This window comes from Schistocerca piceifrons, chromosome X, assembly GCF_021461385.2.
Source record: "Schistocerca piceifrons isolate TAMUIC-IGC-003096 chromosome X, iqSchPice1.1, whole genome shotgun sequence".
Taxonomy (NCBI): domain Eukaryota; kingdom Metazoa; phylum Arthropoda; class Insecta; order Orthoptera; family Acrididae; genus Schistocerca; species Schistocerca piceifrons.
This window is the reverse complement of record NC_060149.1, coordinates 581,030,263-581,050,744: the sequence shown is the minus strand read 5'-3', so window position 1 is coordinate 581,050,744 and position 20,482 is coordinate 581,030,263. Positions and strand designations below refer to the sequence as shown.

Below are 20,482 nucleotides of genomic sequence, written 5' to 3'. Positions count from 1 at the left end.
AATTCAGACATTATTAATATCAGTGACCAAGCAAACCACAGCTGAAGCACAGGATTCTGGAGACCAGGTGCCCCCCCCCCCCCCCCCGCCCGCCCCCCCGACCCTCACCCCCAATGCCCGTTCATTTGATGAAAAACAAGAGGACTGGACAAAATACAAATCACAGTTCTAAGAACACTATGCAGTCTACAAAATCACAGGTGACCCATGACATACTTTATTTTTTTCTTGGATAGGAGTGTCAGTTTTTAGGTTGTTTTGCAAGTTGTTCCCCCAAGTAGAGCCCCACACTCTACCCTACGAGAAAGTAATTTGGAAATTAGATGAATATTTCTGGAAATTAGATGAATATTTCTGATGTCTAAATTCATGTAGCTGCTGCTCATTCCAAATGTAGCTTTGTGAAACTTTATTTTAAGAGAAAATGCTTCATGATGCTATTATTCAGAACCTTAATGACAATGGAATACAAGCTGAGAGTCTAAAGCACCACAACCCTGGTCTCAATGAAGTACTGAAAGTAATCAAAGCTCATGAGGAACATAACTTCATAGAACTTGATTTTCAAATGCCTGTTGTTGCAACGCTATTTGCAGATACTTTGAAGTGGGCATTGCCCCACAAAGCTCATGTTGACAGCAGTTGCAAACAGTACATATGGCAGCCAACCTGTTTGTTTGAAAATTCATATGCTCCGAAGCCTTGTGTTAGGAGTCATGTGATGAATGGCCACAATCATTGTTTCTTGCACCAACTGAGATGCTGACATTGGCACAAGTCAGAACACACACAGCCAGTGTGCCTGTAAAAGACCGACAAAGTAAACTCTGCTACACACAAATCTAAACTTGAGAAAACGGAAAGCAATAAGACCTCGCATCCTCTAATATGATCTCACATCCTGTAATATGAACTCACATCCTTTATCTCACCTACTCTCCTGGAAACACTCTCACAAACCGTACATGCAAGTGCAAGAATTGCTAAGATATGTGCTCAGTGCAAAATTTTGCTCAATCAAAACAGCTTTCCCCCAAGTGAATAAAAAGCAAAATGCTTTGTCATTCACAAATCTGCCAGAAGCAGTCTTCCAAAAGCCAGAAATGACAATCATAGTGAGATGAATAATTGCGAACTGTCCGCATCTTTACAGATTTGCAATTAAAATGTGCCATTTCAGTTAGACACTGGTGCTTGAGTCACATTCATTAATGAGAATACATATGAGCAATTGTGACACCTCAAGTTATAGAAATCATGTCTACATCTCACAGCTTACAACAGGGAAAGTAACTGTTCTTAGGACGCGAACTTTGCAAGCAATATGTAAAAATATGACAACATTAGTTTCATTTGCATCAGTGCAATTACACTCTACTGCAAATATTTCTTGTATGGACGCATTTGATTTATTTAGTTTAGATATTCAGGACAGTGTGCGTACTATTGGCACTCAGTTTTCCCATGCCAGCACTGATCAGTTGTGGGAAAAATATGTACATTTCCTCAGTGGCACATTGGGACATAGAAAGCATTTTCAAGTAAACATTACCCTCAAGAACAACATAAAACTTAACTTTTACTGTGCACATCCAGTACCTAACACCATTTGCGATTAAGTTGCTTTTGAACTCAAAACAGTCAGGAACAAATTACTGTTTTAGAAGTCAATGGGCAACTCCTCTTGTGATCACATGAAAACCGTGATGTCAAATGAGGAACTACTTTATCTAGTAGTAGCCGCTCCAGGTCACAAAAACTGACAACAGACAGGATAACAGTGTGTGACCCCACGCTGCTCCACGCCATTGGTAGAGGATGACGCTGCGGTTAGTTGGTACTGGCCAAGTTTACGTTTTTACCTTCAACTTCTCCTGAATGAGGGGAAAAAAAAAAGACATTATGGTGGTCAATACACAGGTCAGCTTCCATTAATACCACCACCTTCCCTTCGGAAGTGCACATGCCCTTGCGTTATTTCCACACTTTCTCGAATAAGTAGCATCGAAAGTTCTATCCTGTTCAAATTATTTGGATTAGATCATGGGCCCAGAGAAACAGTATCTCCAAAATTTAGAATTTCTGTTTCATGTTTTAACTGATGCAGGACTCAAGGGTAATTTATTGAAATGTTCATTTTTTTCAACCCCAAAACTGAATATTTGGGATATCTCATTGACAGCCATGGCACTCGTGCCAGGATTAAGCATTTGCAGGCCATTCGGAGATTACTTTTCCCTCAAAATGTATGAGAACTACAAGCTGTTCTTGGAAAACTGACATACTACATAAAATTCATTCCTTTGCATTGCCTCTGGTGCAAAAGTGTTGCTGCCCAATGGACTGGAGAGTATGACATGTATTTCAAATGCTGGAAAACAAATTGCTTAGTCACCAACGTTTTACTCATTTCAATCTGCAGTAATCAGTACTGCTTGCAGCTGATGCATAGAATAGGGGCATGGAATAGGGGCAGTATTATCTCATCAGGTTGGTAACATTGAATGCCCCATAGCATTCACATCTAAGGAATTGAACAGCACTCAGCTAACAAGTCCAACGGAAAAGGAAGCCTAAGCCAGGTGTCATGAAATTTCATCAATATATGCATGGTACAAAATTTTTTCTTGTAACTGATCATAAGCCACTGACTGCTCTTTTTCATCCAGCAAAAGATGTGCCTGATCATACAGCGCAGAAGCTCCAACATTGGTCATTACTTCTTTCAAATGAACAGTATGAAATTCTTTATCACTCAATGGATTAGCATGCAAATGTAGACACTATCTTACTTGCCTATGGGAAACGATTCAGGATCCAATGCATCAGAAGCTTCTTGTCTGCAAATTGATCATTCTGATTTGCAAGCACTGCAAGCTTTTCCCGCTGAACGAGATCAGTCACTATGATTGCCGAATATTTGGATGGGTTGGCCACATAATCCAAAATCAATTTCATATACAGTAGTGTGAAATTACCATGCTCAATGCAAACACCTCTCTCTTCAGAATGGTGTAATTTTATTGCATACTCCTAATGAACAAACCTGAGTCATGATTCCCCTGTAATTGCAGCAGCATGTTTTGAAAATTTTACATTGAGGGCATTGGGAAATTTTTAAAACTAAGCAGGTAGTGGGCCATCATTGTACGTAGCTCGGACTTGACAGGCAAACTGAACAGATGACAGCCACTGTCACTGCATGAATGATCAGACAGTGCCGCTCCAAGAATTTGTCCATAGGCTTCGACCTAATGGACCTTGGCAATGTACCCACATTTACCTTGCTGGTCCCTCCTTGAACACAAGGTGGCTCATTATCGCTGATGTACACAGTAAGTATCCACTTGTCATTCCCATGAATTTGACAACCAGCGCTAGAACTAGAAAAGCTCTCGCTTCTGTCTTTTGATTACAAGATTTGCCACAATCAATCATTTCGGACAATGGTCTGAAATTTTCTGCTATGGAATTTCAATGATTTTACCAACAGAAGGGAATTAAGCATATTCAAACAGCACTGTTTTCTCCTCAATCGAACAGTGAAGCTAAACATTTCATTCACACTTCCAAGGCTCACATGTCCAACCTTCATGCTTTGCACTTGAGGGAAAATACTTTGTTGTTATTTCTCAGGACCTATCAAACTTCGCTTTTTCACAATCCTTCATCAACATAATTATTATAGGACAATGTTTTCTATCATCTCTATTATAAGCCAACTTGAAATCCAGCATCGTCACTCAGGCAACTGGCAGAAACCATTACGACATTCACGGCACATCAGGCACCCATTGACGGCACCAAAACCAGTTATGCTTTTGTTATTATTGTGATCCTGCTGTAGATTTTCATGTTTCAGAAACGCTGCCTGCAACCCAGACCATTTGCCCCCAAGCAGCCTTGTCTGACGTTCAGGTGCATGGGTCAATAGACGACTCTGCCTTGGAGGTGACCCCTTGCCTGCCTACGTAGCCTGCTGCTGCAGCACCTGTCGCTGTTCACATCAATGTCAGTCATGGACATCAGACCCTCTGCAGCTGTACAGCCTTCGGTGTGCTCAGAAACATAAATGCTGCGCTCTCCTGTACTGATGGATTGATGTCATACCCCCAGTTTTTGGCAGGTGTTTCTGGTGGTTCTCAAGGCGAATGTTGGAATGTGAGTTGGATGGCACCACGTTCCATAGCTATCTCCATCAGCTGCACCAAGACACAGACCTCTCTCACATGGCCACACGTATCCATGCTACCCGAAGACGGTGTGCAGTTTTTGGAGGGGAGGAATGTGCTACCAACATTGTATTGGTCGGCCGCAGATGGTGTGCCACATGCCACACACATCACCACAGGAGACAAAAATTCAAACAGTCCACCAGTGCATCTCCACTGGGCCTTGCTCTCTCCAGAGCTCTCTTTTCCAATAGGTAGCACCATGTTGACCGAGGACGTCTTCATCAGTTCAATTCGCTGCAAGCAAATGACCCCTCCACATGACTTTTTAAGTTACCGCAGAAAGGACTCCGGCCCAGACTTCAGAACTCGTGGTGAAAATAAATGGACTTTGCATAATGCTACTAATCTGGTGACAATCAGCAAGTGATTGAACATTAATAATAATAATGCTGCAGTTATTGTTTTATAAGCTTTATTCCGTGCCAAGAAATAGGAACCACGCACAGGCACATCTGAGCACGAGATCACCGAATAAAACTTATAAAACTGTAACTGTAGCTTGAGGCTATTTTATTTATTATTATTATTATTATCATTATTATTATTACTATTATTACATATAAATGTATCAATCTTGTAAATAGTATACATGAATATGCTCATCTTTTAACCATTAAATAAATGTAGAAGTGTCTGTGCCACCTCATTCACCTAAAAACATAACACAAACTCATTTCTTTTATTCATCACTGGTCCTTGCTGCACAGTGTAAATACCATGTTTATCCTGATATCTCTGACTTTACCTTATCTATGCCTGTACAACCATACAGACACGTTTCTACATTACCAAGCACACTGCAGACCAAATTCCTTCATAGTAATAACAAATCGCAGCACAGTACATGCATTGTTGGTATTACCATCTTACAGTGATGTCATTCCAGAATACAAGTGTTCTCATAATCTTGAAAACCAGCTCTATTAACTGAAAGGTCCCTGCCTCAATAATCAACTTCAAAATTTCATGCACTTTTTTCTTCAATGCTAAAGACCACAGAATATCATACAATGGCTATCCAAAAAGTAACAGACATTTTGGTCTATTGCGGTAGTGGGCAGAGCTACAGCCACCATCTAGGTGCCATAACTTTCTTACACTCAGTATGCATCCAGCGGTGGTAGTGTGTGACCTGTGTCTGCTAATTTGCTTTCTGTGATGTGTTAAAATGGGTGCTGCAAAAGATAACCCCTCAGTTACAATAGCGATTATGTACAAAAATAGCTTAAGAGTTGGTCTTTAAAATGTGTATAACAAAATTTGGTTTTTCCATATTGTTAATTTTTTATTTCAAAGTGCCTGTTACTTCCTGGATAGCCTCCTAGACAGAACGTAAACGTACCTCCCCACACAGAATAATTAATATTCTGGCTGTAAGCAATAATCTTGGAAAATGCAAATATGAAACAATTTAGATAATTTAACAATATATAATTAATAAGGGTTATGTTATTCAAATTTTTAATATAAATTGCAGAAAGTAGATTTAACAAAATTCACAAACCTGTATAGTTGAATTCAGGCACTAATTTTCCTTCATCATCATACCAACACTGTTCACTCATAAATGTACAAGTGCAGCGATTGCTTGAGCAATTATCTGTACAGAGGCAAGACTGTAATGACGTTACAGCAGTGTCAATACTAATATTAGCAGTTAAACAGTTTTTGCTCACATATGTGTAGTCGCTAGGCTCTTCCTCATCATCTTCACCATTTACACACTGAATTGGATTCATTTCTCTTCCACGTGATATGTCACTAGAATGTAACATAATGCAAATTTGTACTTTCACTGAATATTTTTTCCATTTCACTTGAAAACCTACTTAACTTCAATAAAATGGCATAGTAACAAAAGAACACAAAGCCAACAATAAATACACTTTGTAAGGAATATCAATGCAATTTCTAGGATCACGTAACTGTTAATGTACACTATGTGATCAAAAGTATCCGGACACCTAGCTGAAAATAATTTACAAGTTCGTGGCACTCCCCATCGGTAATGCTGGAATTTGATATGGTGTTGGCCCACCTTTAGCCTTGATGAAAGCTTCCATGCTCACAGGCATACATTCAATCAGATGCTGGAAGGTTTCTTGGGGAATGGCAGCCCATTCTTCACGGAGTGCTGTACTGATGAGAGGTATTGGTGTTCTGTACAATTGAGGTCAGGACTCTGTGCAGGCCAGTCCATTACAGGGATGTTATTGTTGTGTAATCACTCTGCCACAGGCTGTGCATTATGAACAGGTGCTTGATCGTGATGAAAGATGCGATCGCCATCCCCGAAATGCTCCAACAGTGGAAAGCAAGAAGGTGCTTAAAACATTAATGTAGGCCTGTGCTGTGATAGTGCCCCACAAAACATCAAGGCGTGTAAGCCTCCTCCATGAAAAACATGACCACACCATAACATCTCCACCTCCAAATTTTACTGTTGGCACTATACACGCTGGCAGATAATGTTCACCGGGCATTCGCCATACCCACACCCTGCCATCGGATCGCCACATTGTGTACCGTGATTCGACACTCCACACAACATTATTCCACTGTTCAATCATCCAATGTTTACACTCCTTACACCAAGCGAGGCGTACTTTGGCATTTATCGGTGTGATGTGTGGCTTATGAGCAGCCGCTCGACCATGAAATCCAAGTTTTCTCACCTCCCACCTAACTGTCATAGTACTTGCAGTGGATCCTGATGCAGTTTGGAATTCCCATGTGATGGTCTGGATAGACATCAGCCTATTACACATTACGAACCTCTTCAACTGTCGGCAGTCTCTGTCAGTCAACAGACGAGGTCAGCCTGTACGTGTCCCTTCACATTTCCACTTCACTATCAGATCAGAAACAGTGGACCTAGGGATGTTTAGGAGTGTGGAAATCTGGCATACAGACGTATGACACAAGTGACACCCAATCACCTGACCACGTTAGAAGTCTGCCAGTTCCGCGGAGCACCCCATTCTGCTCTCTCACAATGACTAATGACTACTGACATTGCAGATATGGAGTACCTGGTAATAGGTGGCAGCACAATGCACCAAATATGAAATATGTATGTTTTTGGGGGTGTCTGGATACTTTTGATCATATAGTGTAAATTAGTTAAACAACACTATTTAATAATAGTGAGCTATAAATAGAGCACTTGCAAAGCAAATACTACTGAATAGAATTGCACATCACAGTGGCAAAAACAGAAACAGTACTAGACAATTTAAAAATGATCCACAGAGGTAACACCTCAACCTTTTGCTTAATGTTGGTACTTGTTCATAACACTGCAGATATCCTCAAGATATCATGTTAAAACTGTCCACTAAAGGGGGACAGTGTGTGTCTGAACAGTAGTTTACTTCATCTGAGAAATATATTGACGTAGGTATTTTATGTACCAAGCATTCATCTTAAATGAACACTCACTCAAAATCTGATAAACATTGCTGCATGAGAACCACAGAGCATAATGGAATCTCGTCAGTGCATTTGCCTGTACAAGCCAAGAAATAAAATTAAGAGAGCCCTTACTATGGGTCAAATCTTATATAAATTACACAACACACTCTTCTAAAATGAATCTGAGCATCACAAGATTAAGAATACAAATCCCTGTAAGAACTGTAGAAGATTGATGTACATTACTACAGTATAAAAATATTTTTTTTCTTTTTCAAGCAATGACATTTCAGTGTATTGAGAAGGATATTCATTATACAGAATTTTTAAGAGTTAATACAGTAATACAAATATGTTTGGAAAATGTAACATACAACAGCTTGTCATGTAGTACTGACATCTTATTGACCTACTTATTGTTAAGCCTGAGGCTGTTGAAAGCCAGCAGGGGCACTCCAAGACAGGAAATGAGAGACAAAATGCAGATAGTAGGCACAAGTGGTAGTATTTATGTTACATGAGGTCCATGAGAACTTGCAGAAGCTCCCTGAATCTGTCCCATGGTAGGAGTTTCAGTTCAGAGAATTAACCAGTAGCATCATACACTGTGTAGATGGTGTATCAGGCGTCACAGTGGATAGTGGTTGCCAACAGTCATACACAGCAAGCACTATACTAGCTCCCAACAACAGCAATGTCAGTGGATACACATAAATTCGATTCAGACGGGAAATGAGTAAAACTGCTGGAACAGCAGTCCCCATTTCCGACAGTGTGTCTCCAAATTTAGGGTAGAGCAAAGTGATGTTGAACACTGTTGTTGCTAGCCACACTAGACTGGGCAATGACATTTAGCTTTCAGCTGAATACAGGTACTATCAATCACGGAGTTTGTTAGAGTAAATGCTAGGAACATTCCTACCTACAATGAACTTGAAGCGAAAGGACCTGAACATGGTTGGCCAGAGGCACCAGGGAGGAGCAGAGACTCATGTCAGATTGGTCAATGCTGGTAAAATGCAAATGCACTGGTGAGCTGAATACTGATAAAGAGCAACAACATCAACCAAGATGTTTTAAAAACTCTGGGTTTTCATATTCAAAACAGCTTTCTCTCAGTCAGTTTGCTGGGATGCCAACTCCATGTAACTCACTGCTAGTCTCCAATTAAGTTTTCTCACTTGGGGTGCTGCTCTCAAATCTTTGTATGCAGTGCATTCAAAGAGTAACGCAACAAATTTTGTTACTGAAAGCAGATTGGGTTTATTCAAGATTCATCGTATTACTCTCCACTCTTTTAGCTACAAAACCCTATTTTTCAACATAATCCCCATTCAATGTAGTGGTTTCATGCCACCCTACTGAGAGGGCCTGTATGCCTGTGTGGTATCATTCCATTGGTCAATGTTGTAGGCAAGGTCTTGCCCAATCAATAACCTCCCCATCATCCATTTACTGCTTCCGGCAGAGTGCATCCTTTGTTGGGCCAAACAGATGGAAGTCAGAAGGCATGAGATCTGGGTTGTAGGTGGATGGGGAAGAACATCCCAAAGAAGTTTTGTGAGCTGTTCTCAAGTGCGCAGACTTGTGTGAGGTCTTGCGTTGTCATGGAGAAGAAGAAGTTAGTTTGCATTTCTGTGGCGATGAAGACGATGAAGCCACTTTTTCAATTTCTTGAGGATAGCTCAATAACTTTCAAGCTGATTGTTGCACCACGAGGGAGGAAATCAAACAGGATAACACTTTCAGAGTCCCAGACCATCATCATGACTTTACTGAATTAAGGTGTGGCTTTGAACTTTTTCTTCGTAGGAGAGGCGGTGAGGTGCGTCTGTATGGATTGCCTTTCTGTCTCTGGTTTAAAGTGATAAACCCATGTTTCATTGCCTGTGATGACATTTGACAAAAAATTGTCACAAACAGTCTTGTAATGGGCAAGCAATTCCACACACAGCCCTTTGTTGCTCTTTATGGTCATCTGTTATGTAGTGAGGAAAACAGAGCGCACACAGCTTTGAGTATCTCAACTGGTTGATGAATGTGTCAGTACTACCAACAAAGATGTCAAGTTGAGCAGTGCAGTGTTTGTTGGTGATCCATCGATCACATCAAATGAGACTTTGCGAAAACAGACATAATGTCTTATGGGATAACCGTAATCAGTGGTTTTACAATGTTACTTATAATCCATATTGATTGCATACAATGTTTATTCACATGACCAGTTTCGGTTCCTCCAGAACCATCTTCAGATCTGTAATTTCGGTTACAGGAGTAACCTGTCCACACACAGCAACCTTCACATGCTGCGTAATTATGTGATGCAGCATGTGAAGGCTGCTGAGTGTGGACGGGTTACTCCTGTAACCGAAATTGCAGATCTGAAGATGGTTCTAGAGGAACCGAAACCGGTCATGTGAATAAACATTTTAGGCAATCAAGACGGGTTATAAGTAATATTGTCAAATGAGACTGTTCACGTGTTCAAACACTGTAGGAGTCAAAGCTGTGTGCGGCTGGCCGACACGAGGGAATGGACAGGTTTGTTGTGGTGATGACAGACGGCTCATCCCATGCCTCACCATGCTTTTGTTCACTGCCAGGTCTCTGAAGATATTCTGCAAGTGCCTATGAATATCAGCAGAGCTCTAGTTTTTCGCCAAAAGAAACTCAATGATAGCTCTCTGCATGGTGAATGCACCTCTGTTACAGACAGCATTTTGAAGGCTATGTATAGCCCTGCCACCTATCACACCTTCATGAAACTAAAAGGGTGAAGTGAGAATATTTCACGATGTCCCACAACAAATTCTGCATTTTTGCAGCCGAAATTGGCCAAGGAAAAAAAAGTGTTGCATTACTTATTAAACATCCCTTGTACTTTAAGATGCTATTAGCGACTGTTACATCTGTTAGTTCTCACCCCATGAATTCAGACATTAACTTCCGTTGTGCAAACAGTCAAATATTTTGCTTTTCCTGAAGCTGAGAATGAGTCTTCAGTGTTGTAGTTAGTCTGAATGAAATAATTAAGTTTGATTCAGAGCCTTGAGTTCTCTAAGTCTCCTGCAAGCATTTTTATCAAGTCCTAAAATCTGCACCTCTCCGAAGTGCCATGTGACAGTGTTTGGCACCGATCCCAGCAATTGCATGCCATTACTGGATTTTGTCTTTCTGCTCGTAACCACTTGGAAACTGCAGACTGACCTGAAACCCCCGTTATTCCTCGTACACTACTTCTTTGCTATGCCAGAAGATGACAAGCTATCATAAATAATAGTTAATAATTAGCACAGCCTGCACGAAGAGTTTATTGTAGCTGCTATTCTCTACTAGAGTATTACTTGAAGGGTCTCACACTTCTGAAGGTCCTCCTGTTGGTTATGACTTGTGATTAAAACACAGTGTGAGTCAGAAAGGACTTTACAACTTTGGAATGATATAGAAATCTATTGAGATAACTAAGAATCAGTAGATGTGTGATTTTGTAGCAAACAACCAAAAGCTTAATTCACAAAGTACATCAGTATCCCATTCCGCCAACAGGAGCGGTGGTGTGGTGCACAGTTAAAATGACTACTTTCACTGATGTGAAGCACACTTACTGTATGTTTTGGTTTCATGAAACCAACTCTGAAACAACCTTCACACCGAATATGCTAAAGAACCTCCAAGATAGCCTGCAATTACTCTTGGCACAAGAACTTTGTTGAGACCGGTTATTCACTGTGACATGATAAATCATCAGGTCACCCACATGTTGTTGACACCATTTGATACAACTGGATTTCTTTCTCTGGGGTTTTATTAACGACTGTGGGTATGTTCCTCCCCTATCAAACAATTCAGCTGACCTGAAAAATTGAATCTCTGCCACTGTTGCACAAGTTATGCCTGATTTGCTGCAACAAGTGTGGGAAGCAATTGGTTACTGTTGGGATGTTTGCTGCATCACAAATGGTAGCCACATTGAATCAAAATGACACTTGACACTTTTATGTGAAACTTGAGGTTCTTTGCTATAAAATGGCATGTCTACCAATTCTGTAAATTACGCCAATAAATTTCTATATCGTTCCAAATTCATGAAGTCCTTTTTGACTCACCCTGTATATGAATGGCTGACAGAATGAATCAAGTCTTTAAAATAATCACTCACTGAGTTGATACTGCTCTACTAAATTATTAACTAATATGCTGGTCTCATAGTCATTGGTTAGCAGAGTTATTGTAAAATGAATATGGCAACTACTGCAAAAAAAATCAAACTAACACTCATCATACACATTGAATTAAATAAAACAGACATAGTAATTTTATGTGTACTTTTATGCACTTTATCTCATCTTATAGAAACAACTAATAACTTCACAATCACTATATACAAGGCAAAAATTAAACGTTCTCACTCTGACAGAGTGAACAACGTTCTTGCTTTTATGGATTAAAGTGCCCTTATTTTTCAATGTAGCACTCCTTCACATCAAAGCAGTTTGTACAATGTTTTCTCATTGAGTAGACTGGATACCTGGAGTGCTATTTTGGGACCTCATTCACATGGATAATCCCGCAGAGAAATATGACAATGTTTAATTCTGTTCGCCATTTCTCAACTGTTGAAAATATTTCATCAATTTTGGACAAATTCCCACCATTTAAAATTACCCAAAAGCAAATAATTTTATTAACTTATGCATTTGAACTAGAGATGTGCAACACAGTTGCTTTTAAAAACCCACGTAAACAAAACCATTTTTCAGTTCAAAATGAAACATTAGTGAAAAACATATACCAATATTACAGAAATACAATATTAACACTACGTCTCCATAGGCTTAAATTTTCCCCTTGTTTTCATGTTCTGCTGTGCGACAAAAGTGCACATAACAAATTATTAACATGTATTGATGTTCTACTTACTTGGATAAGATTTTCTCACTTGGTTCACGTACATTCAGAACCACATTTCCAAGGAGAATGTTAAGTTTAATTGCAGTATAACATTCATTGCTTCTTTTTACACAGCAGTCAAGTGGCGAGTTGCCAGCACTATTTACAACATCAACTCTCGCTCCTCGTGACAAGAGCATTAGAACGCAGTCATATTTATCTTGCCTAGCACCAACATGCCTGGTTAAGAAATGAATCTTAGATCAAAAACAAAATAATAAATGCTGACACTTTGAGTCATTACAAAGCCCATAAATCTCTTCTTATAGAATTTAAATGCTTAAGTTGTGTTAAGAAGTTTTTTGTGAAAATACGTAAACTACATTTGTACTAAATACAGGATCAAAATCTTCATCAAAGCTTACTAACATGGGAGAAATAAAACTTACACTTTGGAAAAAATCACATACTATTAATGAAGATTATGTGATGCCTTTTTTAATTTTCTTGTGACAAAATCACAAAAGTATTCCACAGTGCTGCAACTGGTTTCAGTGGGCCAGTGGTCATCATCAGACATAGCACATTCTGCAAGTGGTGTTGCACATTCCTATTGGGTTGTCAACATTAATTTCCAGTATTGCATTTTCAATACTAGTATTAGTATACTAATCCTGACATGGCAGTGGGAACATTAAGTCAGCACTTGCAGCATGTGGCTTTACTCTGATGACGACGACCACTGGTTGGTCAAACTGGGTTATGGCACTGTGAAATGCTTCTGTGAATGTGTAGTTACAAATGAAGGACAAAAAGCTACACGACTGTCCTTGGCAACAGTCCAATAATGGTTCATCATAACTCTTCTATGACTTGCTATGTTTAAATTGCATTTGCTTTTGGTGGAATACTGGAGGGGACTGTTACAGCTCAATATAGTTCCCCAACTGTCATCACTTTCTTCTTCTGCATGTTTTTTCTTTCTCATGCAGTCTCTTCCCTGAAGCACTGATCTCTTCACGCATCCACAATTGAACATTATGTTCCTTTAACTTTTTTACATTCGCTGTTCATTTCATTTCATAGTTGAATTACTTCTAATTTCCATTGAGTCTGCACTCTGTATCCACAAATTGGACACTGTATAAAGCCTTTAGCATAAACTTAAATGACTAAATGAATTTCATGCAATTAGTATGGACATTTCATATTTTCATTCCAGAGACATTGGAGATTATTTCCATAGTGCATCACTCTGATTCTGTACAAGATCAGAGTGTGATTCTGATTTCATGATCAGCTAGTGATGATAAGATTGTGTCTTCTAAAGCCTTTTTTGTCAGGTACTGTGCACTCTACACATTGTTGCAGTTACGCAACAATCAGTTTCCATATGACACATACTGATATCTCCCACTTCTCTACTTCCTAAGTCATTTAATGAATTACTATGTCTTTCATGATCAAACTTCTGTAATCTGCAGCAAACCAAGAACTGAACCATGTGACCCCAATCCCACTCTTACAGTTAACAGCACCATGGTACAATTCAAAATTGTACACTCTCTGTTGACACCAGGGAACAACTTTCTGCTTCCTGTTTCCTAGCTACAGAAAGGGCCAATGATAATTTTTTCCCCAAATTTCAAAATGTTTTGACATATAAAAGAGTACAGCAAGCCTACAAAATAAAAATCTTTTGTATCTACTGTCCTTATCAGCTTATTACTTCTTATCTGTATTCTCATGTCAGTAAAAAAAATACTTTTTTTTTCACTTCATGGTGTTTCACTGATTTACTTTCTATTTTGTGGCCTCCACTACTGCATTTGATGATCCACACATCATGTGCGAAATTCATTTTTCCAATCCAGTCAGTCATATCACCATTTGGAATTGATGGTTACAAAAAAATGAACAGACATAATTAAATGATGTGAGGAAAAAAACTGCATGAAGTGCAGTGTTCCAAAAGTGATGAAATCCGCTTAATAATGCTCAGGTTGGATGACTGTGCAGGCCAGGTGGTGGCTTTAAAAGTTACACCCATGTTGTTCAAAATCCATCCTGGCAAGTCCAGCAATGTCAATTCGGAAATTTTCATCTAGGCAGAAACATCACCTCGATTATACTAGATGCTGAAGCACCAAAAATATCTACATATCCTTGACTATAATAAATCCACAGGGATTATTGTAAAACCAATGGAACACCATGAAACTTCAACCCACACAATTGTAGAGCTCCAAATGTATTTATCTTTGGGACATACACTGTCTATTGTGTTAGCTTCTTTGGGCGTGTGACATTCAATTAGTTGAAAGATGACTCACTGTACTGTATTGAACATCTCCAGTATTTGTCACAGTTAAGGAGTGTGGCAAGAAATATTTCAAAGATTGTTGTTACCCCTAATTCTTACAAATCATGAATCTCAGACTGTATTAACTATTCTAATACTAGGACAAATTGTAGAATGATATAACAAAAATAAAACAGATAATTTGAATATGTAATACAATGTTTGCCCTTACTTCAAGTTAGTGTACAAGTTTTAATTTTTTCATAACCATAAAACGTTTGCAATAACACAACTAATACTTGTTTTGTTCTCTGCCTACACATTCACAATTTATGTTGTCACTCAGGAAGAAAATGTCAGCTCTAGAGAAGCTCTCCTGTTATGATGCTGGGCTACCTTCTCTGCGAGAAAGAGTATAGAATATATTTTGACTTACCCACTGCCCCATGAATGGGCCAGTATGGAGAGAAACAAGTGACAAACTGAAAATTAGTCAACTGTCAACGTGTGCAGAACTGGTAGAATATTGTTCACTAAGTGCAAACATTCAAGACTGAGTCTCAGTATGGCACATGAAATCAGCCAGTGTGGTGTTCAGATGAGAAGGCAAGTGTGGGACATGTCTGTGCAGAGAAGAAGTTTGTGCTAGTTGCAATTATTTATGGAGAAAGTTTGTTTATTTGTGTCAGAAATAAGTCATGATATAGCCCTTTTGGTGTCAGTAAAATAGAATGAAGTTAGGATACATTTGCCTGTTGTATGTGGAATGAGGAAGCAAAGTTTGTATAAAGTAGTATGATGGAATACAGTGAAGTAATTATTTTAGCAACTGTTATTTTGTCAGTTATGTAATGAGTGTAAAGTTTGCATGTAATATTAGGACTTTTTTACTGCAGATTATGGTTCTGTAGATTCATTATTTGCATATGAGGAAAAAAGCAGGTGCTTATCTCTTAGATAATGGAGCAATGAGGTACAATGATGCTTCAACAGAATAATGAAGTAATAATGAGAAGCAATGAGAAATTTTAGATAAAGTATTAATGATTAGGGAGCCTGCCTTTGCAGTGGGGAAATTATTGAGAATGCACTACTCTAGATAACATCGGAATGATATGATGGCACTAACAGTCATGAACGAGCATTGTTATGTTGACTATATACTGATATGTGTCGTCTTGTTATACTGAAAATCTATTTGAGCTAGTCACCATTTGGTAATATATGTGTGTGTAATTTGCGACACTGAAACTGGAAGGTTGAATGTAAGAGTAATATTATGGTGAAGTGCTGTTTATATACTCCTGCATATTTGGATTTTATATGCTGTTGGAATTTGCTATTTGTGCCCTGGGTAATGACTGGCATAAGGTAATAATTATATGTTAAAAGAAAGATATTCTGCTAATTAACTGTCAACAGTAACTAAAAAATGGTATGAATATTCTGACAAGGGTGGATAATTTGGTGACATTTTGGGAATTTCATGAGAATTTAAACGTCTAGTTGAGTGACAGTAGTAACCTAATTTGAGTGAAGTAAAACAATGATTTGAAACAGCTTCCATCCTGTAAATTTAATTTAATTATTAATTATGTAACAGTACTGTGATCATGGTTTTTTTTTCTCCTGTAATATGTAAAATATGTGGTTGGTCATTTGAAAAGAACTTGACTTTTGAGTTCAGTTGATGTGAGGTAATGATTTGAGTTGAAATACAGGAGTACACAGAACAGATTCCATTCTCTTTACGTTACCTTTATAAGTAAACTATTGTGACATTTTTAGGAACATGTTGTATATGTATATAATATTATTTATGAATATGTAACATTTTCTTGTAGGTTTAGTTATGGTAATTATCTGTATAATAAAGCAGGATGTTTTGTTTTGTTTTCCATGTACAATGACGGAGGATAACTCCCTCCAGGGACACTGCTAAAACTGGAGGACATGGGACAATCATCTGTACCTGTACAAGGTCTGGACCCAATGCAGCTACGTGGAATAGTGACAACTGTAATTGTGTAAAAAGACATCAGTGAAATGACTGGAAGATGAATAATTCCTTCCTTTTGTAAACTGAATGTGTTATATTGTCTAATTGTTTTTTGCTTTGAGCTATGTTACTTATCTTCAGGAACAAACTTTTGATATTGAAATGTGTTTTTTTTTCTTTACAGTATATTATTTTGTACTTGAGTATGGTTTGTACAGTTTGCAATTCTTTATATTTAATGTTTTTCGTTAGTTTACCAAAATATTTTTGAATCTTGATGTGTGAACTATTTTCTAGAAATTTTGTGGCTTGTTGTCTAGAAATTGGTTTCTATTGTCATCTATTTGGAAATGTCTGTCTATATAACCCAATGTGGGGACGATGTGACAAAGTGGGTGGAGTATTTCCAACTGTTAGATTATTCTTATCCCCTCAACTCCCCCCCCCCCTCCCCCCCGTCCCCCCCCACACACACACACTTTTTTCCAAATATCCTCAATAGTCTTTTTTTTATGACATGTGCACAAGTGCCAAAAATCTCACATATCAACTCAGGGCTTATCCAACTTGACCTTATTATCCATTACATCCATTTGGTTAATTAGAAACCATTGGTGCAATTAGATTACCTGAAAACTGTTAACTAATAATACCCGTAATTTCAAGCTTCATTATCATTGTTCACATGTAAACATATACCCAGTTATTAACTTGTGGATAGAGTAGGCAGAAAAAAAACATAAAAAATTATAGTGCTTATACAGTTAATGCTGGAAATATGTTAGCAATTTTTGCACTCATTTAATTGCAGTGTAATTAGCATTCTTAACTAAAACATTGTTACTGAAATAGAATCCTGTATTTTGGTGAACCAGACAGCATAATTCAACAGCAACTACTGCTGTATCTAAAAGTGCACATTCAGAAGAATCTCTCTACACTACCCAATTAACTAGGAATGTAAGTTTTTAATTGTAACTCGTAAAATGCCAGCAAACAATAATATATAACTTCAGTTTTAATTATTGTAATCTTATGTAAGAGAGGTTGCTGGAAGCCATTTTAGTCAGGCTGTGGAAGGTTATGAAATGAGCGACATCTGTACCCAAAATTACTGGACAATGTACCACAGGTGATTTAGCACAGAATACAAATCGAAAACGTATTTCGTAAACTTCATCTCTGACAGTATATTCAGTGACTGTTTTTAATGATCAACTGAGAACTTGTAATTAATCTCATGAAATGTGTTAGCCTTCTAAGGCCTTCTGCTACCTGTGACAATAAGATTTGACTGTGAACTGGGTTATTTCCAAATTATACTTACTGTGCACATTGTCTTCATTTCAATATGACTATCTACTTGAATGGACAGTGTAATTGGCAAATGTTTTAATGATTTGCCTACCAGACATTGTGAATCAGCACATGTTATATTAGGTTACTGCACTCAATCACGTTACATGGCATCAACAGAGTATAGTATGTAGTTTACAATTCATTTGCATATAAATTCTAGTAAAGTAGACTCAATCTGGACATAAGCAGTAGGTGATTCAACATCAAAGTGCCATTTAAGTATTTCAACTGTAAACCTTGTGTGGACCATATCATTTAGAATAGTCTACTTACAACAACCATTTTTCAGCTAGATTCAAGAGAGGTGCAGCTAGAGTGCTTACTTGCATTCAGCTAACTTCACAGTCTCATTTTCAATCTTCCTATATGTAATATTTTTGTCAACTGCAATGAACCCCTTTATTCTGATGTCTAACCTGTCTCTTCAGTATACATTCTACGTCCTCATTATATATTTATTAGGGTTCTAGTTTGGGTTTCATCCAGAGCATAATTTGATCCAGACTATAAAATGATCATGACAACTTTCCACAAGGGTGGTAAATTCAGGGACTTTATTATGAATGCTTCAGGAATTTACTGTTAAAATGTTGACATTGGGGGAGTCAAAGTAACCAGATTTTGATCTCTACATATTGAGTGGCGTGTGTTCACCAGGGGAACTCAAACTATTACTAGCAAAATGTTTACTCCAGATGTATTCTGCTACCCAAGTAGATGCTTCCTCTGTGCAATACAGCCCTAATGTATCTAAGAGAACCCCAGAATACTCCAGCCTGTAAGGCATATACAGAACCCTTCATCCATAACATCACAAGACTTACTGAGTCACTAGTTTAGAGCCTCAACCTCACTTCAAACCAAAGGACCACAATTGACACTGGGAATAATACTGCTAACTGTAAACTCAGCTTGCACCCTGTGAGCAATGTCAGCAGTTGCCAGCAGTCTTCACCAATTCTGTGAACCGTGTGTAGGAACTACGGATGGCTTCAGAATCCAAGCAATGGGAGTCGTTGCTGTCAACATGAGAGTACAATTTGAGGATGATCTCACCCTGCACCCTAAATAGTTGCAGTCAGGGTCTTTTCCACCTCTTGGAAGAGCCCTCCCCACTAGACAAACCAAGTCCACATTGCATTTTTTTTCACGGATGGACGCTGTTTCCCAAAGAGGCTCCATAACGTGTCTCACAATGGAGCTCCCGAGCAAATGAACCACTCCCCTGTTTGCATGCCTGAACCTGCTGAAGAAGAAAACACTCAGCCACTTGCAGGACAAAAAGTTATGCCATGTGGTGGCCAGCTCCCCACCCCCAAGCAAAGAGAAAGCATTAAAACCTACCACTCATGCTAAGGTGAATGCAGCCCCCCCCCCCAAAGAAAAAAAAAAATCATGTGCACCAGAATGTGTCTTGGCAGCAGATCCCATGGATGCAACAAATGACACCTGATGTCTCCCAGGTGACACACAAGTTTCTCCACCACCTCTACACCCCAAGATAGCAATTTCAGCTGTTCTCAAGATGCAGTCAGGTCCTTCCATGCCTGCACATATCTACACACTTCCTGATCAACACAATAGTAAAATATGAGAAAAAAAGGAGCCCTGTTGTCTTTCACATGCAGATTTTGAACTACTAAGTTTCTTAAGATCACAAAAGCAATCCATCAGAAAACATTGAGTCCGTCAGTGACAGTACTTCACTGCACGCTGGTACACAAGTCAACTGTGAAAATGATTTTGATGGAGCCAGTAGAGGAATACTTATTGATGGTCTCTCAGTAACAGAATTATGTGTACATAAATTATCAACGTTTTCGTCAAGGAATTTATGATTTGAAACAATATGGCTCTAATATTCAGATCATCTAATTTGATGATCTGATGCATTGTGATAGGCCATGTCCAGAAATGACTTTATGAGCATCAACACTTTTTCCAGTGTTGGCTATGAGTCTCATGAAACTTGATCTTAGGGAACTAGGTAATAATTATCTTGTAAATAAAGGTTTTTGTGGTAAAACCCAGAAACTCAATGAAAGTTCAAACTTTGTAAATATGAATCATTTGCCAAAACTGGTTTTTGGACAAAGGTTAACTTTCAAATTCTGTGTGTTACAATCTATTTTATGTTTTAATGAGAGTGCATCCAGAAAAATAGTTGTTCTGGGGAGAGTAGTCAACAGTACAGGGACAAACACATCACAAGCATTAAAAAACATCAATTTTATCAGCATTTGTAACATGAACATGTATAAAATCAACTGCACAATAGGAGCT

The 20,482-nt window shown here is 38.5% G+C and overlaps 1 protein-coding gene across 4 annotated transcripts in view; it reads right to left on the bottom strand.

The window, feature by feature from the left end:
- LOC124722488 (serine-rich adhesin for platelets-like) overlaps window positions 1-20,482 on the bottom strand; it is a 365,160-nt gene that overhangs the window by 92,187 nt on the left and 252,491 nt on the right. For all 4 annotated transcript variants that reach the window (XR_007006449.1, XR_007006450.1, XM_047247643.1 and 1 more), the window contains exons 12-13: window positions 12,570-12,779; window positions 5,740-5,996 (exon numbers count right to left, since the gene is read on the bottom strand). Coding sequence is in view for 2 of the 4 variants with exons in the window: in XM_047247643.1 (XP_047103599.1) it covers window positions 5,740-5,996; window positions 12,570-12,779 (467 nt within the window). In the remaining 2 variants the exon portion in view is untranslated. The remainder of the gene's footprint in view (window positions 1-5,739; window positions 5,997-12,569; window positions 12,780-20,482) is intronic.